Source organism: Echeneis naucrates, chromosome 21 (assembly GCF_900963305.1).
Source record: "Echeneis naucrates chromosome 21, fEcheNa1.1, whole genome shotgun sequence".
NCBI lineage: Eukaryota > Metazoa > Chordata > Actinopteri > Carangiformes > Echeneidae > Echeneis > Echeneis naucrates.
In genome coordinates, this window is record NC_042531.1 from 10,994,563 (window position 1) to 11,019,877 (window position 25,315).

A 25,315-nucleotide genomic window follows, 5' to 3' on the forward strand; every position below is an offset into this window, starting at 1 on the left:
CAGGATGAATGATAGACTTAATATCTGTCTGAGCTGTATATTCGTAATCATCAATCGGTATTTTAGGTAGTATGAAAACCCAAATAAAAGATCACTGAAGGTTTAATAGTTTTAACATAAAGTTGTAATGTGGTTTGACTTGGGGACTTGAAGATCAATTTTCTCATGACCATATGAGGCGGGAAATTGAATTAAAAAACTCGCAAAACATTTCACAGCTTTCGGGGTCAGAAATTGACCTTCAGTCTTTATCCCGACTCTTCAGTCATTTCTCTTCCTTCACATAAACTCTCTTTCAAAAGTCAGTTTTACACAGTGATCTTGCTTTGATTTAAAACGCTCTTCCATGTTTCCAAACATATTTGTGCCTAACATGCAGCTTGTACACTGAGGTGTATGCTCATGTGTGTGATACCGTGTTTAAACTCCAGGCTCGGACACAGTCAGTGTTTATTGGACCACAGCTGATTTTCCATCGCAGTAAAAACATACAGAGAAAGTTTCCCCAGCCGGGGGTGTGGGGGCGCTGTTGGTGTGAATCAAACGGATTTAGTTGAGGGTAAATTGAAATTTCATTTTTACAGACTTGGTCAAATTTTAGTCACACCCTGGAGATGTTTCAGTTTAACACTGAAGGCACAAGGGGGGCACAAGTGTGCGCTCGCCATGGCTCAGCAGGTTGGTGCGGATCTGAAGGGATGCTGCTGGAGGGCTGCAACTGAGCTGTCCGGTAAACTTTGTTATTACCTTACATTGTTTTCTTATTCTCCAGCTAAACAGCGAAGAAGGCACCGAATTGATTTCTCCACAAAAAGCTGGGGAGGAACCAAAAGGCTCCAGAGCATCAGCGTCGTTCAATTTCATCAATTCCATCATCGGATCAGGAGTTATAGGTAGGCGAAATGTTCACCTTTTCTTTTATTGCGCGTGACAAATTCATTTATCAGTAAATGTGAATAATAAGTGTATATGTGGTTGGACTTTAACCATATGCTGGATGTACTTTTGATCATTTAACCGATTGAGTTAAATAATTAGTTGCAGTCACTGTTGTGCAACAAGGAGCTGCTTTCATGCGGTGGGTGCCCTGCAGTGGTAAATCCTCTGTATCATATGACTGGCGCCTGTTACCCTCATTCTCCTTTTAACTGTTTCATCCTCACAGGCATTTTTCTCTTTATATCTTTTTTTTTTTTCCTCTTCACATGTGTTTGCATTTGATTTACACAACAATGTTAAGATCACATAAGTGTGCAAACGTCAGTGTCTCTGGCAAATAATTACCAGATTTTTATTTTATTTTATTTTTTTGTGCTCCATGTGTTGTTTGTCTGGCAGTAAAAAGTAGCTATTATTGTTGCAGTATGCTCTAAAAGGCTTTAATGTTGTTACTTAAATGAATCCTGATTCTGCACAAAACTGCAAACAATGACCTGTTCACACAGAAAATGTAATATGCCTTATATGTGGAGATATTCCACATTCCTCGGTTAACTGATTTCACAGGCAGACGAATATACAGCATTATAGGAGCCAACACAGTAGAAGGTTATATCCCAAGAAATCGATTAAATATGGCATGCATGCATCTAAAATGCAGAGCTCAGTCAGACTAAATCTTTGTTATTTCTGTCCTATATGAATGTAATGTTCAATGTGGGATCATTTACTGCTTTGGAATCGCCTTTGGTTCTCCTTCTACATCCCTCAGCTGGTTTTTTTTTTAAACCAGGTTTACCTTATGCACTGAACATGGCAGGGCTCCCCTTTGGCCTCCTGCTTTTGGTAGTTGTTGCGCTCATCACAGGTGAGTGTATGAAGAAGTAAAGGTTTTTGTGAAAATGGAGACATTAATCCACCACTTGGAAAAAAAAACAATAACATTGTGTTTCTTTGCATTTCATGGCAGACTACTCAATCATCTTATTAATTAAAGGAGGCAACCTTTCAGGGACCAACAGTTATCAAGCACTGGTACAAAGCACATTTGGTTTTCCCGGATTTCTGATTTTATCTGGACTGCAATTCCTTTATCCTTTCATTGGTAAGCTGTTTAAAGAATCCAATGAGCTAAGTAGCCCAAATCCAAATATTATATTACATTGCAAAATGTTACTTCTATTCCCCAATGTGGCCTGAAAAGGAAAATCCTTATGATTGCTGTTATGGGGCATTGACTTTTTGTCCAGTCTAAATAACAATGAAGATCATTGTGAATAAAAGAAATGATACTTAGTGTCTGTTTTCCTTCTCAGCTATGATTAGCTACAACATCACAATTGGGGACACAATGACCAAAGTATTCCAGAGAATACCAGGAGGTATAATCCCTTTATTCAACCTATGATTAAAACTGAAAAATAAATTGCATGTGTGTTCAAACCTGGATTTTTTTATGTTGTGATATCTTGTGTTTGCAGTTGGTCCAGATAACGTACTTGCAGAGCGTCACTTTGTGATCTTGCTTTCAACCATTGGTTTCACTCTGCCGCTCTCACTTTATCGAAATATAGAGAAGCTTGGGAAAGTAAGGCTGTTTACCACACATCTGTCAGGGTATTTTGGTGATTTTAAAGCTGCCTGTAAAACATCCATATATGTTACCAGGTGTCCCTCCTGTCAACGCTGCTGACTCTTGCCATCCTCGTCATTGTAATCATCAAAGCAGCTACCTTGGGACCCCAAATGTATGATTCTGCAATTTGCTAATCCAAAGTGGTGTGAATGTGTTTGACCTATGAGGCTCTTTCTTAAAAAACACAAGCAAACAAAAGTACCAAAATGGTTATATGGTAATATAATCGTGTGTTGTTGTCTTTGTTTTTTTGTTTTTTTTGTCTTTCTTGATGATGAAATACAAATATCCCTCTCTAGCCCCCTGACAGAGAATGCATGGGCATTTGCAAAGTGGAATGCAATTCAGGCAGTTGGTGTGATGTCCTTTGGTGAGTGTGTCTGCATGATGCCGATGATAAAGACGCCCGATATTTAAAATATATAGATGTCAATCTTAAACCTGTTTTTTTTTTTTACGATGCCAAGCAAGTTTTTATATAGTTAACTGTTTTCAAAAGTATCATAGCAACTTTACCCCGGTGGAAGCCTGCTGTTTAGAGTTGTGTGTCTGTCAGCTTGGTTCTGCCCCTCAGTGACTAAAATCGATTCCTGCAGCTTTAATCTAATGTCATTAAACAGACCCTATCAAAGATTTAAAGCCCACAATTTCAATCTCCTGTCCAGTCAGCATAAGAAATGCAGTGCAGCCTGACTGTAAAGAGATCGATGCTATTAATTTAGTTAGATCTCTGTCGAAATATTTTGCCTTTGGTAGCATCTCACATCTGTTATCATCACTTATCATGTTATTGAGACTCTGCCCATCATTGCATGAGAGTAGAGAGCTCGGTCTCTTCCAGCCTGTCAAGTGCTTTACATACATTGTGGTGAAAAAGATGGCCTGAAGTGCCTCGAGGATAATAGCCACTGTACTATGGCGGTAAGAGGCCATTTAGATGCGGATGTGCATGCTTTCAGGAAAACACAGTGTCGTTTTGTTTAAAGTTAGATGGATGTCGAAGGCAACTTCTCAATCCTAAATGGAATTGGATATGTGCAACCTACCGTCAAAGTCAAAGCCATGACATGTTGTTTTTATGTGAATGGATTTTAAATGCTTTCTGTATGATAAGAGAAGTCTGACGTTCTGGCCATGTGTGTCTCTTCAGCATTTATATGCCACCACAACAGCTTTCTCATCTACGGTTCCATGGAGCAGCCCACACTGGCTAACTGGTCTCGAGTCACCCATGTCTCAGTTGGTTCTGCTCTCGTGATCAGCACTACATTTGCTGTTGCTGGCTATGTCACCTTCACCGGCTACACGCAAGGTAACAATACAAAATAATTTCACAGAGCTGAATTCAGCATTCATAATTGAGTTGAGTGCCAAAAATGTGCTCTAATCTCAAACTTCAACTTCCCAGGAGACGTATTTGAGAACTACTGCAGAAATGATAACCTGGCAACATTTGCCCGCTTCTGTTTTGGCCTTAGCATAATAACCACATTTCCACTGGAGTGTTTTGTTACGCGAGAGGTAAGTAATACTCTCTGAACCTCAGACTTAAACAGTTAAACATTAACATATGTTTAAGTTATTCAGAGGGTTTGAGCCCGAGATGTGGCATTGTTAAGAAAATGGACAAATAGGAACCGCGGCACTTTTCACCCAGATGCCCCTGCAGGGCGAGCAGCACATCAGTGTCAGCCAAGAGGCCACTTACCAGGAATGTGTGTGTAGCCCTTTCTCAACTTACAACTAATGCAAATAAAGCATGCATAATTGGATATATTAGTCCGGTGGCAGAAAATGTATTAAATACATGTGTGTAACAATGAATTTTCATATAGTTGTTTATCCTTGCAGGTGCTATCTAATGTAATATGCAGTCGCAAACTTTCGAATGCCGAACATGTGGCCATAACTATGCTCATACTCGCAGTTTGCACAGCAATATCTTTGGGCTATGACTGTCTGGGAGTTGTTTTGGAGTTGAATGTAAGCCAAACTTGCTCAATTTATTATTTATTATTTACAAGTGTTTCTTAATCCACAACAAGCTCTTTGTTTAACCTCACGCGTGCTTTCTTATCATCTAGGGTGTACTGAGCGCCACACCTCTCCTCTTCATCATTCCATCGGCATGCTTCTTAAAACTCTCCCATGGCCACTGGTTGCAGCGGGAAAACTTGATACCAGCTGCCTTGATAGTAATTGGTGTATTCGTCATGATCACTGGCCTGACTATGACTGGCCTCTACCCTCAAGACTGTTCACACGGCGTAGAGATGTTCTACTGTGCAGATGCAAATGTCTCTGGCACTGTACCGCCCCTGTAAAAGGGACAGTAACAAACTAACTGACCAACTTGTTTCTAACACACCATACACACAAAAACACACAGCAAAAAGGGTAGTTAAGACAGTTGTTTTTTTTTTTTTTTTGGACAGTTTTAGCTTGTCTACACAGCTACAATGAAGGGACACCTTAATCCTACACATTGCTTTGACAATGTTCACTGTATCACTTTTTATTGTTTGTGAATGTGAATTTGTTTAAATCGTCGTGGTTACTGAGGCAAGGTATTTCTTTTAGGATGTTTTCTTGTTTATTATTCTGGCTGTTTTGGTTTCACACAAAATGCAAACTGGAAATTTCCCTTTTCAGCCACTCGGTGTCACTATAGACAAATAAAACGTCCATTAAAAGGAAGTTCAAAACAACAGATTTGTCTTCAGATACGGCTTATTCCACAATAAAAGGGTGGATTTGTGTAGTCTTTGAAGACACGAAAGCTTTGGGCTGGTCCAGGACTGGACTGGACAGGGTTTTGCACCCAAACGCCTGTTGGGGGTCCAGGAGGGAAGGTGAACTGGACTTGAGAGACGCCCCATTTCCCCCCCAGCGTTTAGATACAACGTCTTTGGACGTGCAGAGAAAAAGTGGCCCAGCTTTGCTCGGTGACAGGAGGGATGTGGTTTGGACGCCGTCGAGTGCGTGAGAGCCAATTTAAATCCTCAGGGAGAGAGCGCGTAAAAGGCGCAAAACACGGACTTTAATCGGGATTATGGATTATTTACCCACGCTGTCCGTCTAACTGCCGTCACGTTTTGTCTTATTTTCTTTTGGAGACTGATGGAAGTTGTCAACTGCTTCGAAAACCAGCTGCATTCATGGTAAGGCATGTTTATTAAACTTTAATCGCGGGCAACATTTTCTCAAACGGTCCGTCTGATTGGAAAACTGTGACCTCATGTGGGGATTCGCCCATTTCAGGAGTTGCGCGTCTTGCATCACTTGGAAGCGGCGACTCAGAGAAAGCTTCTATAAAATTCCCGATGCCATCTGCTACTAAATGTGAACTTTCTGTTTCCGTTAAACCAGTCCGAGGGATTTGGTGAAACCAGCGAGTTTAGTCATGGATGAGCAGCCCCATCCAAGGAGCTCCAATCTGAGGTATGTACTGTCATTTCTCTCTTTTATTTGTCGGTGTTGGTGAAAAATAATTAAGATCCAATGGGACGACTGGAAGCTTTATTTTTCCTTTTTCTAAACATAAATAATTTAGTTTTACCTGAGTTTCATTGGTGTCGTTTGGAAATACACTTAAAAAAGATCAATTATTGAAAATATAGGCTGAAGACAGCTATGGAAATGTGTTTGCACATGAATAAAGCACCAAAATAAAGAGCTCTGAGTGGCTGACAACAGCAGATGGAAGCAGGAAAACCAGCTGCTTGCCGATCAAACTGTCCAAGGTCTGAGCATAAAGCCACCTTTGTAAATATGTGAGAGATGCAAGGCATCTGAGCATACACCCAAATGTAAACTACCATTCCTTTCATTCAGAGCATCTCTGCAAAGTCACAGTTGTTTCAGATGTTTCAACCTTTGAACTGTTCTTCATTTCCTGCTCCCAGTTGTGCTGAGAAATCGCCTTGACCATATGTAGAGGTCATGGGAAGTATTTAGGAGGCAAAACATTCTACCTCCTCTGATGAGCCTGAGGATCCTTAATCCGGTGGAAATCATGTGTTCACTGGGCTTGAAGCTTAGTTTCTGAAATAGTGATCTGTCATGTCCAAAAACTCAGGAACATCTCAGTGAAAAAAGGGCTGCGCGTATACGACATGATGGAATTTCCCATCAGTTTTGGTTCAGGGATTTAGAGATGATGTCAGCTGCCTGTATTCTAGTGGTTGGAATCATTAAAAAAAAGGAGGGGGGTGAGTTTCCAGAGCTTTATTTTTTTTTTTCACAGCCTCTGCTCACTTCTTTGGCATTCAGAAGGGCTCTGCAGACTTTTGAAGATTTAAATTAGAGAGGTGAGAATTTTTGACATATGATAGTTTCCAATCCCTTATTCCATGAGAGCTACATTTCCAGTCCTGCCCAGCATACTGTAATTTCCTTTCACTAAAAGTAGCATATAAGCACATCATATACACTTAAAAAAAAAAACAAAAAAAAAACACCCTCTTGGTGAAACTTGTCTATATTTCATAAGGATTTTGTAATCTGGGAGCACAGCCGCGCTCTCTGGCAACGGAGAGCAGCAGACTACCTAAATCTCTCTGTGGTTTGACTATTATTTGGAAACTACAGTCTTCCATAAGCTGCTGCGGTGTGAGCAAAGACACATGTTCTCTGTCTCATTTCTGGCCAATAGACCTGCTGCCTCTCTCTTTCTCAAATGCAGGTCATATGTGAAGATTTCATATGACCCCCAAAGCTATGCCACCTTTGTTTTTTTTTTTATCCAAATTCTGACACTGCCAGAATCAGGGTGACAGGGCTGTCCTTCAACTGCTGACCATACACTGCAAGATTGCCTTGACAGTATTACTCCGCATGATTTCCTTCCTGTTTCATTTTCAGGGGTCCCTTCTTTTTTTTTTTTTTTTTGTTTTTAGTATAATTGTGCAATTTCAAGATGCATAATCATCCGTTCCTATCCTCTCTAACAGTGCACGTCTTGGCGCTTGGAGGCCTGCTAATTGGACACACCTTAAACCATGATCTCACATGGCTGGCTTTCCTCAGGGCAGAATGTGGAATTAGTTAAGGTATTGTGAATCCCCACAGCTGTTTCACAGCATGCAGACAGTCCAAGGGCACAGCTGCTCAAATGAGTCTACGGATGAAAATCGTGGCAAAACAATTGACTGGTCAGGCTGAGATAGATGACAACATAAACGGAGCCCAGTGCCTCGAGTGGACTCAAGCACATTGAAGTACTTTCTCATAAAAACTATGCCCAGAGACAACAAGACTGTCTTCATTCAGGAAAAGATATAATTTGGTCTGCTGCATGCTGCCCTCAGAAAGCCCACGCTGAACATCTGTGGTCCGTGATGAAGGATGTCATTCAAAGATCTCCACCCACCAGATGCCATAAAGCGAGCGGCAAATCAGCACTAAGACCCAGCAATCTTGCCCTGCTAATGAGCTGATGCAGCTGAATGCTGTGATGTTTAATCTTTGGGATGCTTTCTGCCTCACAGGGCGAAAACAGATAAAATGGTCAACAGCCATGCAGCAGGGAAGAAAGGCCTGCCTTTGTTACCACTCTGAAGCCAACGCATTGACCGTAAATACCAGTGAATATTCTCACTGGACAGTTTTGAACACAGTGAAACACAGTTGGTCTGCCATAGCTATTTTTTTTCTCCTTAACTCCCCAGTAGCTGTTATGATGATGCACTTATATAACGGCGATGCTGTCCACAGCACCTCATTTAAATAGATTTACTGCACAGGTCCTGTCTGTAAAATAGCTAAATAGAATGGAGGTCCCTCTCTGTTTCTGCCTTCCAGGGCATCACAGTAGGATGCCTCCCACTCTCAGTCTGTGCAATACAAGCTAGCATGAATAAGCCCTTTGTGCACTCTCAATAGGAATTTTTATTTATCTCCAATAACATTCATACATTTTATGTGACAATGGAATACATTGCCTTGATTTGTTTGACCTTTAGTATCAATGTTTGTCTTGTTTAGATGAGATAATGTGCGTGCAGAAATGGCCTAGTCAGCTGTGTCTGGCATTGGTGGATTTTTTTTTTAATACAGATTGTTCAACAGGGCCTTGATAACCGAGGAGAAATCATGCATCCAAGCTTTAACCAATAGGACAATTGGTAGGGTGTAAAATGGGTAATTGCACACCTTCAAATGGTTCACTAGATGGCTCTATCTCAGTGCATATGTTCGTGCTGTTGGATCCACCCAGATGTTTGTGCACATGGCTATTATCGCTGCAGTTTCTGTGGTAAGTGAAGAATGAAAATGACTTCATACAGTGGACCGTCAAAGGAGTTTCCTCACATACTGTGTTGCTAGAAGGACAGCATGGCACAAATAGACAGCAGTCAGCCATTGCAGTGAGCGGACAGGAAGCATTAGCAACTGAAGGAAGCAGAGCAGCTTTGTATTAAACATCCGATTGCTTTGTTTGTATTATGAGCGATGCCTCTGAGGTGCTGCGCTTTGTTGAAACTTGAGTAGTCGATGGAAAGGTGCACGAGCTCCTCCTCTGACCATGGCATTGAAAGGGCAGGATGGTTGCGTTGCTCTTGCCTTGACATCGCATGAGAGAAGTGGGTGTAACCGTTCTGACATTAGGATAAAATGCGGAATTTTCTTTCTGTGGTCCAGATTTCAAAGTCTCAAGGTTTGTGCAACACTGAAAATTGCTGTTTACACTATTAGCAATGGAACAAGACACTGCATGTGCTTGTTTTAGTGCAGAATCACTGTGTGTACACTCCTGAAACCTCAGTTCATGTGATCCGCAGAGGAGCGAAAGAATGCTGTGTGCTATTGAAAGATGCCCCACTGTAGATAATGCTGCTTTGTATGAGATGAAAGAACACTGTGTGATAGTTGTGATTAGCACTATGTTCATCCAGTTCACAGCCTCGACAGGATGTTTATTTTTGCATAAGCAGAGACGGAAACCTGCATTGGGTGTTTACACATATTTTTGTTTTTGCAAAAGCAATGTTTGTTTTGGTGCAGCGTTCAGACTAACAGCATCTGAGCTCCTCTGACATAACAGGGCACCGTAGCAGACGCCTGTTGATGGACTACAATGATGTGAAGAGCTGTATAAGAAACTCGGCGATTACTGCCTATAATCTTAAATCTCATTACCCAACTGGCCAGGAGACATACTGCCCTGCTGGCTTACAGTTGCTCAGGTCTCAGCATTAGGCTCTGTTGCCTAGTACGTATAGTGAGCACCACAGGGAGTAATAACAGAAAAAGGGGGAAAAAAAAAAAATGAGGCAGATCGCAATAAAAGGAAATGACATACTGCATTGAGAAGCTAACTGTCACAGGATTGGCCCTGCATAATGGTGTAGAGGATCCCCGGGGAGTGAGTTTAACCTCTGCTGTGCTGGGAAGTGCGGTGGGAAAAAGTTTTTGTTTTGCCTGCAATAATAAACAGTACACAAAGGAAGTGGGAAGTTCACACAGAGTCCCTCTGCTCTTTCCCCCCCAATCTCTTTCCGTCCCACACAGCTTATGATAGTGCTAATGGTCTTTCCAGGCCCTCTTTAAAAAGAGTTTACTCTGAGTGACCTCTCACCAAATTACCAGCTGTGGCTCTGGCTCTGTGTTTTGTCTTTCCTTGGCGCCCCCCCTCCTCCTTATTTTTTCTTTTTTTCTTTTTTTTTTTTATAGTCAAACCCCCCCCCCCCCCCCCCCCCCCCCCACCAGCCTGTCTGCCTCTACACAGTAACATTTAACTAACACAACCTTCTTATCATCCGATGGTATTCAGCCATTGTGTTTGCGGAATAAGACGCACAAGTGAAAGTGTGGATCGGGGCTGCTGATAAGAGCCTGGCAGTCAGCATTTATTTAGGGATGGAAGGTCAGATTCATTGCGTCGGTACCAGACGGCGTAAAGTTTCCCAACAGCCGCAGCTCTTCAGATTTCAACAGCACTTGATTCAAATCTGCAGAAAACATTATTCATAGACAGGTTTATAAGGGTCAGGAGAATACGTGAGAAATTACTACTTCTTTTTTTTTTCAATTTAATGCTTAAGTCACAATAGGCCCATTGAAATGCTCTTCATTTAGATCAAAGAAAGAGGAAACAGGGATGAGACTGTTAATATGATGAAAAATATACACTGCTTTGCGATTAAATATGTTTTTTTTTTTTTTAACCATTTGATTAGACACAATTGCAACAGAAACATTTCTAGAGGCAGTGCTTCCTTGGCTGGAGGTTCATGGTGCTGAGAGCCTTTTTTCATCGCTTTCATTCAAATTAGCATTTCACTGCCTTCATGAATCTCTGTGTTAACTTTTTGAATACGGTTTCAGTCACAGCTTTTCATTCATGTGTGTCCAAACTTATGACTGCTATTGTCAGTTGCACAGCATATGAACAGTTTAGTTTGACAAAAGTGATGTGTTGTTTTCCAGAATCACTATCATCGTAACCACACTCAACAAACTAGTCCTCTAACATGATTTTGAAGTGAGTCATTTCTGTGACAGTAAGGTGTGGTTTTGAACAGTTGACATTGTTTTGCATCCTGAAAAGCAAACACAGGACAAACACTTGATTAAATTAGGGAGTGGAGAGGACTGAAATGGAGATAAGAGCCGGTCTAATTCCTTTTTACTCAGATAATCGCATCATTACAAGCATGGGCAGAATTAAGGAGCATTTGTGATTAAAACACATCTTGATAATTCAGGAGATCTACTCCTTTCTTTATCCGAGTTGCCATTTTGAGGCCACATGCTGAGCACTGTTGCTCCACTGAAGCCCCTCCCACAGGTTCATGTCTGCACAGGGAGGCAAAAAGCTGCTTACCTTACTGCTCATGACCGTGGGGGGAGTGCTACCGACACACTGAGCTCCGGGGCCGACAGGACTTGAGTATAGGAGGCGTGTTTCTGATGTCACATCTTGGGCGTGGCATTAAGGTGGGCCTTTTCAAGCTGTAGTCATATAGACTTTAGTCTGACTGAGTATTCATGGGACATACACATCAGAATGGAAATTATCTGAGTGGAGACAGCAACAGACAAAGAGGTAAGAACGTGAAATGAATTGTTTGCTAAGTGGGAGGAAGAGCAGGTCTGTCACACCTATTCTCCAAATTAGTTGTTCTCCTTGTTATGGCTGTGGTGATATTTTTAAAGCACATCAGAGCTGTGACTGGCTTTTGCCAAAAATGACGTGCAGGACCTTGAATTTTGTTTGTGTCACCGTTCTTTTCATTCAAACTTTTAGCTGTGTATGTGTTTTGACTTGAAGAGGAGGGTGTGTTGGATTTGCTGTACTCTGGCATGTTTGAACCTGCGCTCACAAATGTACAACTATCTACTAGATAGTTGTACATGACTGCATGCAGACAATTTTGTGGTCAATGGAGTATTGAGTTTTTGCTTGTGTCTTAAAATAATTGGGGTGTTGTCTGAAAATGCTATTAAGCAGGAGGATCCACGTTGAAAGCTTGTTTGTTTCTTTTAACAAACCCAGCATGTACGTGAATTCCCCAAAGGGCCATCCTGCTACTCAGCAACTCCCAGCATACCACAGTAGGCATTTCAGCTAATCTGGACCTTCTCAGAGTCAAAAAGGAAAGCTATATTCTACCAGTGCCTTGGTCTCATTTCTTTTCTGGGATACTCCCACTTGATGATTGTTACATTTGATCCTGGATTTGCCCAAAGGGAATTTCATTGATTGGGTGGAAAAACAGAGGAGTGAGTCAAATGTTTCTGGTGAAAGTCCTGCCAGCTGGAACAACCTGTAAAGGAATGTGGGGAATTTCGATATTCTTTTGTCCAGCTGGTTGACTCCTGCTGATATTACAATTTTTTTTTTTCTATATTAGTTTTTCCCATTTTTGGATGACTTGTACCAAAAGACAGGTATTTACGCTGTATTTCATACTCTTTCTCCGGTCTCTCTCACGTTGTCATCTTGTTATTTTTGATTTGACACGAGAGGCAGCGTCTGGATATTTTCATGGCTTTTTGCTTTCCCGTATCCTTTTGATGTTTGTCAGTAGAGGTATAGGTAAAGCTTAACAAAGCATATTTAAACTACTTATTTAAGTTTTAAATACTTGGAGTTCTTTTTCACCTGCCTCATATTATGTACCACTTGCATCTGTTTTAACTACAGTTAAGCTGCTGCAGTTAAACTCGTCATAGCAAGCCACCAGTATTCATTGACTAGAGTGCTACTGAGTTCACAAGATCATTGTATGATGAAACAACAACCAATGGCAAAATACCCTGTTATTTCCCAGTAGTCTGTGATCAGGTATGTCAGGCATATCCCCTGGAATTGAATGGGCTTGTTTGTGAGTGTCAGACCTCCCAGGGAAACCCTGTGAATGAAGCATCAGCACAGTCATGCTTCAACACGTCTCCTCTCATTCAGCAACACATCCTGGGCTTTTGAAAAAACAAAAAAAACAAAATACAAAACACAGGCCTGGTCGTCTAAACAAACCGGCCTCTGTGTCCATGTCCATGTCTGTCACCTGCTGAAGGTGTCTCGATAAAATCCCTGATGACACAGCTGTATAAACCAGACTGACCCTGAACCTTACGCATGGGCATTGTGTATTTTTTCCATGTTAATCTATTATATGTTTCTGTTTGAATTGTCTACAGTTGAAGGTCACATGGTGTTTTTTTTTTTTTTAAACCATTAGAGATCGTTTAAGAGCTAAATCGATGAAATAAATCTATTAACATGGCCCAGCTTTGAAGCATTTGTAGTATGTGTGGAAAATAAAAAAGTTTAGGCACAGTGCTGATGGATTTTAATCCTATTGCCAAATAAACAGCCAGAGTCATGAAATGAGGACTTTGTCCCCAGTAGGGACCACAGGGAGAACGACTGTTTTAGCTACTCTCCCCATTCACACATGTAGGGAATTTAAGGCATTCATGGCCAAAACAACAGTCAGATCTGTCAGTTATTTTTGTATTTATCGTATAATATGGTGTTTTACGAATCCTTCCTTTTCTGCACATTTCTATGTAACCCTTCTAGAGAAGAATATATTTCGAAGCATCCATTTATTCACTACAAATCAATAACGCAGCTGCTTCATCTTAGGATCACTAACTAACTAATCAGTATCGACATACTGACTCTTCAGGGTGCTAAAAATGAAACATGAAACTACTTGCTCTGCAGCTGTGTAATTAAATCGTCCAGTTTCATCATTCAAATCCCTGGGAGGAGGACACTTTGTTGTGGGATTAGTTTCTTTCATTTATATGGAGAAAGTGATGAGAACAGAAACAGTGGCCACTGTGCAGGTGAAATGCGTATAGAAAAATGTATTAAATGGGTGAAGCTATTTTCACATGCGACCGAAGCAGGAGTGTGAGCCTCTTTCATATGTTTTTAGATTTGGATTTAAAAAAAAAAAAAAACTGTGGTCCACATTTTGACCACTTTATCTAATCATTGCAACAAGTTCTGTCACATTTCCCCACCGGCTCCGACAAAACAGTGAGAGTAATTATCGATAATGAATCATCCCTGTTGGAACCTTTTGTTCTGTGATGGATATTACTTTTGCAAAAAGGAGAAGTACTTGCTTTCATTTTCAAATAAAAAATAATTGGCAATATATGCCAAAAAATTCAACGATTATATATCAATACTGCATTAAGCTCAGGGGCGTGGGGCCCTCTGCTTCTACTTCTCCCTGACATCTACCTTCTTTCACCCAATATCTCACTGGCACATTTTATTATTATTATTATTATTATTTATTTATTTATTTTCAGTGGAAAGGATGACAGGCAGATCGAGATAGTCACACATATTTTTTGGCATTGAGATCAATGAAACGTCTAATGCTAAATTGAAAAAAATCCTCAAAGCTAAAAGATACATGGACCTGAAAGTGAATGTATTAAGAAAACCTGACAGACTTTTTTGATATGAATATGAATAATATGAATGAATGATAAATGTCAATTGTACACCTGTAACTTCAGTTTGCCTCTAGCAACTCCCGAGAAAGATGTTTGAAAATGATTTAAATTACATTTCCGAACATCCACTGCAGAGTTCCCGAAACGTTATGCCGATTATGTAAGAGCAAATACCCAACCTTTAGGTTTTGGATTTTATTCACCCTCCTAAAACGGTTTAATTTGGGCCTCATAGTATTTTATAGCTCAGGATAGAACGTGGCTTTCCTTGATCAGTTTTAGCTGGGGTGTGTTCTAGATGTTTCCTAGCAACAACCTTTACATTACTAAAGTCTAGTTGCAGAGCTGAATTTTAGCTGATACAATCTAACCGAGTAAATCTCCAGTTTGTGTTGTCTAAGATGTAAGTACACATTTTTTTTTTTTATGGATTTGATTGAGGAATGACTAATGCAATCTAGCGATGAAGTGTGTATATGGTGCCTCTTGCTAGGTTTGTTCCTTTCAGTTTATGTTTTGACAGATTCAAACTCAACACGGTTACTCGACAGTTCAGATTTCATGGCAGTGTATGGGTTTGTTTAATAGTGTTTCTGATTTTGTGGCAGTGAAACGTACTGATGAACAAGTTGCCATATTTCTGTAGCGTTCTTTTGCTGCATCATCTCTTCTTGCAATTCTTTAAAATTATTGATAGCTGTTTGTGTACTGCCTGTCGTCTGGCTGACCTCTGATTAGATAAAACATTATTCAAGGCTGTGAAATGACTTTATGGATTTCAGGGCTTGTCATGCGGTTCCTAGCAGACAATAATACATGAAGAAAATCTTTCTGACATTTGTAGATATGCCGTGTCTGAAACATCGTATATGAAACACTCACTTCCTTCAAACTCCACAAAGATAGACAATGACAAAGCTATTTTCCTTTTGATTTTTTCACACCACACTTTGTCTGCAAAGACGTGCAAACATGGTGTGTAGCAGCTAGTCATGAATAGTCACTAAAGGGCAGAAATAGTTAAGCACAAAAGTCATTAGAGTATATTATAGTAGTAGGTTTTTTTCAGGATTGTACAGAGCCAGTCTATCCCTAATGATGGAATTATTTGTTTATTTTTTACATTTGTTAAAATAACTCTCTTTAGACTTTGTGGTTGTGGCAGGGTGCCTATTGTGTGTGTGTGTGTGTGTGTGTGTGTGTGTGTGTGTGTGTGTGTGCGTGTGCGTGCGTGTGTGCGCGTGTGCATGCATACATACTGTAGTCATAGCGTTTAAGGACAGCCGCCTAGTAGCAGGACTAGTAATCCTTTGCTAGACGTACCTCACTGGAGCCTGTGACCTTGCATTGCTCAGATTCCTCTGTTTGAATAAGCAGTGCCCCCCACAAGAGAAGCCTTTACAGACTAATTCAGAGCACTGGCTTTTTTACACTGCCAATCAAATGAAGTGAATGCAGGTGACGTTATAGATACTTTGGATCATTTTGCAGCTCGACAATGTGACCTTTGCTAAACTGATGTAATCTTGTGTTTACTCAGTTCCTCTTCATAACATCAGCAGCTTTTCATTTCTAGCGAGTAGTAGCACAACACAAAATAGGTTGCTGTTAATCTCTAAACATTATGATGACTGTTTACTGACAGCATTTGCCCTTCTCAGGGGCATTATGAGAATGTTGTAACCTGTTTACCGTATATTACTTGACAATCTTGGGACAAATTAAGTCACTTATACAATACATGAAAATTAGTGGCCTGTGGTGTTCCCTGTGCGGTATTACCTGCTGCGTCTGTAAGTCTCACATGACAGCTACTGCTCTTTATTGACACAGTTAACTAGAATATCAAGCCTAGACAAACACTCAAAGTGCACATCAAAGCTGAAATGTGTTTTGTTACAGATACAATGAAGGAAATTCCAATGATGATCAGTGATACAGAATATGCAAATGCCTCAATGTAAAACCATTTTTACCACGACATAAATTATAAAACATACTATCTACAGTTTTTTAGGGCTCTTTTTGCATCTTATTATCTGTGTCTCTCACGTGTGTCCATTCACAGCCATGTATTCAGGCTCAATGAGTAAATCTGTCCACTCGGTTGTCTTGTGACTTCTTTGCAAAGTGGACTTGCGCTCTTTCATCTAATTGCCTCACTGCTTTAAAAAAAAAAAAAAATCCTTTCATTCTCTCTGGTTCCCTTTAATTTTCAATCACGTTATTGTCTGAGGGAGCAGGAACAACATAAATCACATTTTTGGAAAATGATTACATGTGCACATTTTTGGAAGACTTTGCCTCGTCATCTCTTAAGTATTCCTTTTCTCAAATTCAGGGTGTCGACCAAGAGCAAGGCACCATCCCCGCCAGAGCTAAAGAAGCTGGATTCTCCGAGTTTCACTCAGTGGTACAGAGGAAAGCCTCATTTAACCATGGACCAGAAAGAGAACCTGATTGAGAAAGACCTCTCTCTGGTGGTGGTTTTGCCTGGTGGGGTGGAAAGGATGACCACAGTCCATGGCAGGTACAGTCAGATTGTTGAACCTAAATCAGAATCTCAAGCTCATGATACCTGCCATTGAAGTGAATTCTAGTATCTCATCAGATGGTGCACTTCAATAAAGACATATGCAAATCATTCCTTTACACACTTAAATTGGAGCTGAATGTTGTTTTTGTTTTTTTTTTTTTAAGAACAAGGTCTGGGTGTCCTTGTGTGGACCGATTCTCTCACACAGCTCAGACTTTCCATCAACAGAGTTTACTTAAGATATCATTATCTTTCTCACAATGCACACAGTTTACAAACATTCTTTCATTAGGTATCTTTTGCAACATGGCCTCTTGAGAAATGATTGAGACCAAGCCGGTATGAAAGGATTAAGCACTGGATTTTTAACGTGCTTTTCTCCCTCTGAGGATTAAGTTTAAAGCATGGCATTTTAACTGTATTATCAGGAAAGATAATGAATCTACTGTAGGTTTTATTAACATGCCTTAACATTTTATCAGTGTGCCAACCTATGAAATTGGTATTTTTCTTTGACATAGCTGTAAAACTATCCTCGCATCAAAGCACCTATGGAACTGATTAGATTAACACAATTTTAGTGTTCATTTTTAATGGGCCATTAGAAGCTATTTGAAAATAATTTTGACTGGGTTGGTATATTTTGCATTGTGTAACTGGAACTTGTGCAGCCAAATTTCACCCCCCTCACATTTTTCCCCCTCCCTTGTCTTGAAGCAAACCCCTAATGGATCTATTAGTAACGCTTTGTGCAACATATCACCTAAACCCATCAAGCCACACCTTGGAGCTGGTCACCGCCAAAAGGAATAATATCAAGCTCAAGCCTAATGCACTCATAGGAACTTTAGATGCAGAAAAGATTATTCTTAAACCCAAAGGGGAAGATAAAAACAAGAAGACAAGTCCTCAAATGCCTGAGGTACGTTAAACACACCGGACACCATGCTGGCACACACAATGTTTTTTTGCTGTTTATGTTAAACAGATTAAAAGTAACACATTTTGTGTTGTGCAGGCAACTGTTCGGATGGTAATAAACTACAGAAAGACGCAGAAAACTATACTGCGAGTCAATCCGAGAGTTGCCCTCGCAGAACTCCTACCAGCAATATGTGAGAAATGTGAATTTGACACAGAGACAACAGTTCTGTTGAAAGATGTCCAATCACTGACGCCTTTGGATTTGTCCAGTTCTCTTAATGATTATGCAATAAGAGAGGTTTATGCAAGAGATACAAAGGGTAAGTAAGTATTCATGTAAAAAAAAAAAAAATCATATTTTGGCATAGGATTTTGCACATAGACTACCTGGTGTTTGTTATTTTGTACCACATTTTGCTTACCTGTATGTTACTGTTGTTGTACACTAAATCTCATGCCTGTTGGCACTGCAGGACAAACTTCTTCTCCTGTGTGCCCATCCTCACCAAGTCATGCAGGTATTTTTGTTTGTTATCTGTATTAATATCAACAGCCCTATCATATATCTGACCAACGATATCTTACAATGCCTTTTTTTTTTTTTTCTCCAGGAACAGTGACTCCAGGCAAAGCTAAAAATCAGAAAGAGAAAGAAAACAAAGGCCTCTTCAGCCTATTTAGAAAAAGCAAGAAAAACTCTGATCAGGTACTGCTGCTGATCCTGGTGAGATACAGAGATACAGTTCTATTACAGTAACTTTAAAACATTCAGAGGGAGGTTTGTTTACTTTGGTTTGCCATTGGTTGAGGTGCACTGTGTTGTTTGAGAACAGTCCTCTTATCGTGCTCTGATTGGATGTTTGTTCTTTATAGGCATCGGCGTCCAGCGCCCCAGCTTCTCCAGTGCTTGTGACCAAGCCTCGACCACTCAGCATGGCCTTACCCAGCACAAATGCGTCTCCAATCAGCTCTCCCACGTTCCCCTCTGATATGCCAAAGAAGAGACGTGCACCCCAACCCCCAATCCTTGTGTCTCAGAGCTCCGTAGACCTCAGCGCTTGCAGGACCCTCAACTATGAAGCAAACACCCAATTGGACGGTGACCAGGTGAGTGGACTGAATTTTAAGACATTATTTCTTATCTCTCAGCATAGAACTGAAACACTTGGCTATAGTGGTTGGATGACAGTCATAGGATTTCTATGTTTACATGCACTGATTATGTAACTTCATTACTTCTCATTACTCAGATGCCCAGTTTAAGTCGTGGGTCCTCAGCTGAGTCTTCATTAAAAAGAACTAAGCGCAAGGCGCCCCCACCCCCCACATCCCATAGTGCTGTTGTCCAAGAAATGGTTCCTCTAGATGAAAATTTGCAAGGTTAGTCTTTGTTTACATGTGTCTGATAATCAGCTATTCATGTTAAATTCACTCAGTGTTTTTGGGGTCACTTGAAAAAACAATGAATATGAAAAATACTGTATGAATTTGTTTGTTTGTTTGTTTTGTTTGTTTGTTTGTTTTGTTTTGTTTTGGGTTTTTTTTTTTTTCGGTTATGTGGACTATGGCCCCAAAGACAAAGAGAGATTTTTAAACTTTGCTGATTCTCCAACTCTATATTGGATTAGCCTTTTGTGACTCCTAGTGGTGGAATTGAACAGTGCTGTCTTTGAAGCACTCCATGTTTTTCCTGTAAGGGAAGGTGATCATGGCTATTTGAAGCAGGGACAATATTTTATCTAAATCCAATTTATGTTTAGCTCTATCTTGGCATCATCTGTAAATAATAGTTTGTGCTTCACTGGTTCTGGCACCATGTTCTCAGTTTTTCCTTTTTCCCCTCTTTATGTCGCCAGTAAAGCCTGTTTTTTCTTTTCACTAAATATGCTCTGATCTTTTTTTCACATGAATGTTATGCCGTACTTTTAACCGACATTCTAATATTCTTTCTATCTACCTTGACAATACATAAACTGTGTTTGTCTCATTAGAAATGAAGCCAAATTTATACCAATTTCTGTGAAATGTCTAAAAATCCAAACCAAAATTAGCAGTTTGCTCAAAAACAAACTTTCTGAGGTCTCATTTATGCTACCTTTCAATTAACTGCAAGAGTCTGAGTTCTTTGGGGCTTTTTTTTTATGGCCAAGTATAATTAACTTTCCTGTGATTGTCCAGACACAGCTGGCCCTCACTGTAGTATATTGTACTGTGAGGGAAGCTCTACCCATCCTGTATACAGAGCAATTTGAGGAAAAAACATGAAAAATGTAGAATTATTTTTAACTGAGGTTTGAAAAACACCATAGCCAACTGATTTATTATGAGATGTACAACAGCGAGATCTTCACCATGACAATGTATCTGAAACATAGAGAACAATGACCACTTTCAGTTATTTTCATTTTATTTTATTTTATTTTTTGTGGCCTTGAGGAAAATGTATATAAATTAATCTTACATTATATTGCATATTCTTCATTTCTTTTTTTCTTCTCATATTTCTACTTGTACCAGACTTTGTAATTGAAAAAGTGAAGTCAAAGACATTTTACAACTCTGTATCTATATGCAACTGTTTGTGTCCCAGAAAAAGAAACACTTCCCTTGCCTTTTGCCCTAAAGCCCAGTGTGGCTCAGTAGACATGCATATGAGAGGCTTATGCAGTAAGTAGCCTTGAAATTCCTTTGGCTCGCTCCTCCTGTCTGATGCACTTCCTTGAAGTGCTAAATTAAGAGGAAACAAGAGAGAATAGATGAGATGCAACAGATTGCTCAGGTTGATTTATTAATCAATAGAACCCCTTTAACTGGAAAAGGTGAACCTTTAAACCTATAAGGTAAACATGCTGGAAATTTTGTTTGCTTGTTAGAAAAAAATTAATATAATAAAAAAAACTAATATAATGACTTAAAACTGTTAAAGGACTTTCACATAGGCATTTTAGATCACATCAGAAATAGTTTCTTAATATGGCTTTGCTAATGTAGATTAATATTATTTGGGCCACTCCACTGGTGATCTCGCATTTGCGTAAATGTGCATTTTCTTTAATCAATTTCCTTAATGTTGATGTTTCCAGGGGGATCAGCTGCTAACACACTGGAAGAGATTATGGAGCAGGAGGAGCTAACGCCCTCTGTAATGTCTACAACTGCTGTTGATACCCAGGGAGAGGACAGCAGCCGCAGCATATCAGCTGATGTCTCATTGCATTCCCAGTCTCCAGATACTGAAATAGTGAGCACAGCATCAATGGAGGGCAGTGGGGAAGATCAGTCTTGTGATCTGTCCTCAGATGGCAAGTACGAACTCTACTAAGACTCCCATAGGCTGAACTGTGTTTTTCTGTGGCACTGGCAATGCTTTTAATTCTTCATGTTTGCCTGATTTATTAGTCAACTAAAGACCACTGGGGAAGATTCTGCAACTGTCAGTGATGAGAGGGCAGCTGCTGGCACAAACTCATCTGAACTCGTGGATACAAGTGGGTTTGCTCTTGGACTGAAGTGTTATTTTCATACCCTTTCTGCAGATCTATTGCAAAATGTCAATGTTTATGTTTCCGAGAATTAACCTTCATGTACTACGTCAATGTGTTCTTGCCTTTCAAACACTCCTGTCTAAGATTTAAAATGTCTTATTCCTGTATAGATGGTGGTCTACGTCAATTTGAAAATATAAGCGAACAGACAATCTGTGAAGTTGATTGCAGCGTTGAATCCAGCAGCCTCCCTCAGCCTGGGAGACAGGCTGCAGAAGCACAAGTCACTGTTCAGGCGAACACTGAAACCCTCCGGGAACAGAACGGCGAGGTGGTGAGCCCAGTGGCCGTCAGCACATCACGCCTCATTGGGGAGGATGTTCAAGTGCAAACAGATTTCCCGCAGCTCCCTGCGTCTCCAGAACAGCACGCGGACAGAGTTCCCGCTACAGCTAATGCACATGCTTCAGATTTAGCAGGGAAGAAAAATATGGCCACTTTGACAGATGAGCTGCAAGCACCAGACCTTAAAACCCACACCTCAAAGACCTCATCATGTCATGACTCTGCACCAAGTACCCCTGTCTTAACTCAGGCATCTTGTGGTCGTGTCACAGACTCTGAGCCAAAGCCAAAGCCTTCAAATGAGCTGACGAGGGACTACATCCCCAAGGTGGGGATGACAACGTATACTATTGTGCCTCAGAAATCTCTGGAGAAACTGAGATATTTTGAAGTTGCTCTGACACTGGAGGCACCTCTTGCAGCTCCAGAAGAGGGACCTAACATTGATTCTCTTCAGTTAGAGGAGAGCACAGCGGTGAGGGAAAAGTTAGTTTCAAAGGAAAAAAGTGTGCTACATTCTACTGTACCCACGGAAGACTTACTGAATAGCACTGCTACTACCCGAGGCGCTGTTGATGGAAGTATATCTGAATCTACTCATTCCTCATCACCACCAAGTTTACTTAAAGCAAAAGACACAGTTTCATCCTCCGCTAATGGGGCATCTCAAGCAGAGGTCAAGGGGATAAAAATTCCACCCGCAACTAAACCCAAGCCTGGTTCTTTCCGCTTGGCACAGCACAAAAAAATACCTGGGTATTATGTAACTTCAGCAGCAGAGAAAAATCTGAGCGCCAGTCATGGCTCTGGCCAGAGGGAGGCTCAAGGAGGTGCAGAGATAGCATTGCCACCCCCTCCTCCTCCTCCACCACCTCCTGTGCCGTGCCAAGAGGAGACAACAGGTGGCGCTGGCATCCAGCTGAGCCCTAAAGGGGATGACAAGAATATGTCCATGATGCGAATAACTAGGCAAAGCAGTTTGACATGTAAAGGGCAAAGCACAGGGTTAAGTTTGGAAAAATTAAGAAACTTTACTGCCCCGAGGCCTTATTCTCCTACAACCCCATCCCGCTTTGCCCAGGCAGTCTCATCTGCTGTGAAAAGGAGCCAGTCCCTCTCTCATGGCCCAAAGTCACCACTCTCCTCTGTTTCACCACCATTCTCTCCACTGACTAGAAGCCCACCAGCAACAGAGCCCAAAGGCTCATTGAAGCCCGAGGTGAGTTCTGATAGTGTTGATAGATGAAAAAACTCCTGTTTTTCCTGAAACTTTATATCATATATGCATGACTAAAAGAGAAGCACTGAATAATAAATGCTTTTGGGGAAGAGTGTAACTGTTTTTTCACAGCTATTTTAGCTTGTTGTTTAATGCCATAGAAATTCCCCGTAGCTATTTGTGTAGGTCAGGTTTTTATCATAGAAATTCCACCTTTACCGTTAACCCCCCCCAAAAAACAAATAACAACACAATACAAATCTGTTCTTTATATTTCTGCTTATAAAAGTGATGCGGCAAGCTTGTGTATTTTGTGTGGAACTGTAAGTCATTCGTGACTGCATAAGTTGTCTCTTTTTTTTAGTCATCAGAGGACATTGAAAGCAAAGAGGTGGATAAAGGCTCCATTCTGCAGGGAGTGGAGGGCGAGCCGCCGTCTTTTAGTGGGATTGCTCAAATGGAAGAAAACAGCAGTCCATAGCAGTGCCTTCTGTCTTACCACAGTCTGTCATCCACTGTAAGAAAACCCAACACGTTTGATTATGAATAATGTGTATGCACGTGTGCTTGAATTTTTTTTTTTTTTTTTTTCTTCCAATAGGAGCTTATCCTGTCAACTCTGAGATCCCCAGATTCCTTCGTCCCTCAGCACAAAAACAACTGTCTTTTTATTTGACCTCTTTTGGTAGCCTCCAACAGTGTACATAAAATCATTTATTTAGATTATTAATAATTGCTGTATTTTGGTTGGTGTCTCAAAAGTCAGTGAGTAATATCCATGACTGCTCTGCATATGTTAATGCTTCGCTTTTACTTTCATGTGACTATATTGCATTTAATGTTTTACTGTCGTGAGTTAACAAGAATATTGAACGATAACAATTCTATAAATTATTCCATTGAATTCCACAGTTGTAATATTGAGTTAATTCAGAAAATGTATGATCCAAATAATACTGGATATATAGGACAGAGCAAGCCTGACGGATGGTACTGAAATGCTCAGATTATACATCAGATCGATATTTAAATATTGCAGAGTTTGATTACGCTTTATGTAGAAACACACTGATGTGAACATCACACCCGTTTTTGTTTTTGTTTTTTTTTTTTTGTCAAACCGTCATTTGAATAAAGCGTTTATCATTTCTGTTATTATTACTATTGTTGTTGTTGTTGTTGTTGTTATAAAACCACAGAGTATGAATCTGATAAAGCAGAAGCAGCTGAATACTGTGGTTGTACCGGGGGCTGCTGCCGGACGGTCACCCAGCCGCCCTCACCAGATCCCGGCTGCTCGGGCGGCTAGCGACACTAGCATGAGCGGAGCTAGCTAAAGTGCGGAGCAGCGACTCTTAACTCACAAACTCTGTATCCTAAAAGGAGGCAGAGGAGGAACTAGACATGTAGGACACAGGACAGGAGAGGAGACGGAGAGCTGGAGGACATTGCTAATCGTTTAGTTAGTGACTAAACCAGACCAGTGATCAGACCCCCTGGGGTGTAGACTGTTTATTGTGTCCTTATAATGAATGTTTTATGACTGACTCCTGCTGGATAGGAAGCAAAAAAAAAAAAAAAAAAAAAAAGCTGAAATTCAAACTCCAGTTCTCTGCCTCTTTCCTGATCCCCTAAAGTGGAGCTGTGTGGACATTAACCAGCTGATTTAGCATATCAACATACATTTCTATAGAGTTCCCCATTGCTGAGCCTATTTTGTGTTTGTAAACCTTTCATCATCTAATCTCTCCAAAAATGAGCTGTCATGTTGGGAAGTAAAGCACATTGCAGTGTAAAAGTGAGGCAGCATGTCTCTGTATGTGTGTCTGTTGTGTGAGTGATGCATGCAAGTGAATTTCCCTCAGGATAAATAAAGTGTACCAAATACCAAAATTATATAATATAGCACCTGTATATGAACTGGGATGTAAATGAAAAATACAGATGGAGGTTGCTGATCTACCAGTTTTGTGCCGTATGCCTTGAGCAGCACGGTGGCATAGTGGTTAGCGCCTCGCAACAAGAAGGTCGCGGGTTCAATTCCCAGCGGGGGTAGCTGAACATGTTTAGGTGAAGTGGTGACGAGTGATAGACAGCAAGGAAAAGTGGGTCTAGACTAGTCCTGACCACAGAGGGGACCCCCTCCTCAGAGACTGGATCCTTCCTGAGAGTAGAGACAGCACTGGTCATGTTACTGCTGCAACCACGCGAATGATGGAACAAAAGAACCGAAGACCCGTATTTATGAGTCGTGAACGAACCACTCATTTTTCCACTGCGCCTGCGCAGCGGCCATGAGC

At 40.7% G+C, this 25,315-nt stretch overlaps 2 protein-coding genes across 5 annotated transcripts; both read left to right on the forward strand.

Annotated features, from left to right (window-relative positions):
• The first annotated feature begins 666 nt into the window (after nucleotides 1–666).
• Nucleotides 667–4,899, forward strand: slc38a11 (solute carrier family 38 member 11). The gene is made up of 12 exons (XM_029530805.1): nucleotides 667–678; nucleotides 773–893; nucleotides 1,733–1,807; nucleotides 1,910–2,044; nucleotides 2,256–2,321; nucleotides 2,421–2,527; nucleotides 2,608–2,687; nucleotides 2,875–2,945; nucleotides 3,726–3,887; nucleotides 3,984–4,096; nucleotides 4,427–4,558; nucleotides 4,660–4,899. Exons 1-12 carry the CDS (start codon nucleotides 667–669, stop codon nucleotides 4,897–4,899), a joined length of 1,314 nt encoding a protein of 437 aa, XP_029386665.1.
• Nucleotides 4,900–5,411: 512 nt separating this feature from the next.
• Nucleotides 5,412–24,604, forward strand: cobll1b (cordon-bleu WH2 repeat protein-like 1b). 4 transcript variants are annotated; one of them, XM_029492949.1, is made up of 14 exons: nucleotides 5,412–5,736; nucleotides 5,945–6,016; nucleotides 16,848–17,036; nucleotides 17,760–17,964; nucleotides 18,061–18,286; nucleotides 18,440–18,484; nucleotides 18,578–18,672; nucleotides 18,840–19,073; nucleotides 19,217–19,346; nucleotides 21,050–21,272; nucleotides 21,366–21,454; nucleotides 21,622–23,015; nucleotides 23,380–23,532; nucleotides 23,617–24,604. In XM_029492949.1, exons 1-13 carry the CDS (start codon nucleotides 5,696–5,698, stop codon nucleotides 23,494–23,496), a joined length of 3,060 nt encoding a protein of 1,019 aa, XP_029348809.1. In that variant the 5' UTR covers nucleotides 5,412–5,695; the 3' UTR covers nucleotides 23,497–23,532; nucleotides 23,617–24,604. The 4 variants fall into 4 exon arrangements, with proteins under 4 accessions (XP_029348809.1, XP_029348811.1, XP_029348810.1 ...); XM_029492951.1 differs by lacking the exon at nucleotides 5,412–5,736 and adding an exon at nucleotides 7,528–7,626 and having other exon boundaries at nucleotides 5,951–6,016; XM_029492950.1 differs by lacking the exons at nucleotides 5,412–5,736; nucleotides 5,945–6,016 and adding an exon at nucleotides 11,477–11,624.
• The last annotated feature ends 711 nt before the right edge of the window (nucleotides 24,605–25,315 follow it).

Coding starts and splice junctions, on each gene's coding strand:
- slc38a11 (XM_029530805.1), top strand. Junction 2,322..2,420: donor ATTCCAGAGAATACCAGGAG/GTATAATCCCTT, acceptor TTGTGTTTGCAG/TTGGTCCAGATAACGTACTT. Junction 4,559..4,659: donor GAGTTGTTTTGGAGTTGAAT/GTAAGCCAAACT, acceptor CTTATCATCTAG/GGTGTACTGAGCGCCACACC.
- cobll1b (XM_029492949.1), top strand. CDS start 5,696: ATGGAAGTTGTCAACTGCTTCGAAAACCAGCTGCATTCATG. Junction 18,485..18,577: donor ATCCTCACCAAGTCATGCAG/GTATTTTTGTTT, acceptor TTTTTTCTCCAG/GAACAGTGACTCCAGGCAAA. Junction 18,673..18,839: donor GCAAGAAAAACTCTGATCAG/GTACTGCTGCTG, acceptor TGTTCTTTATAG/GCATCGGCGTCCAGCGCCCC.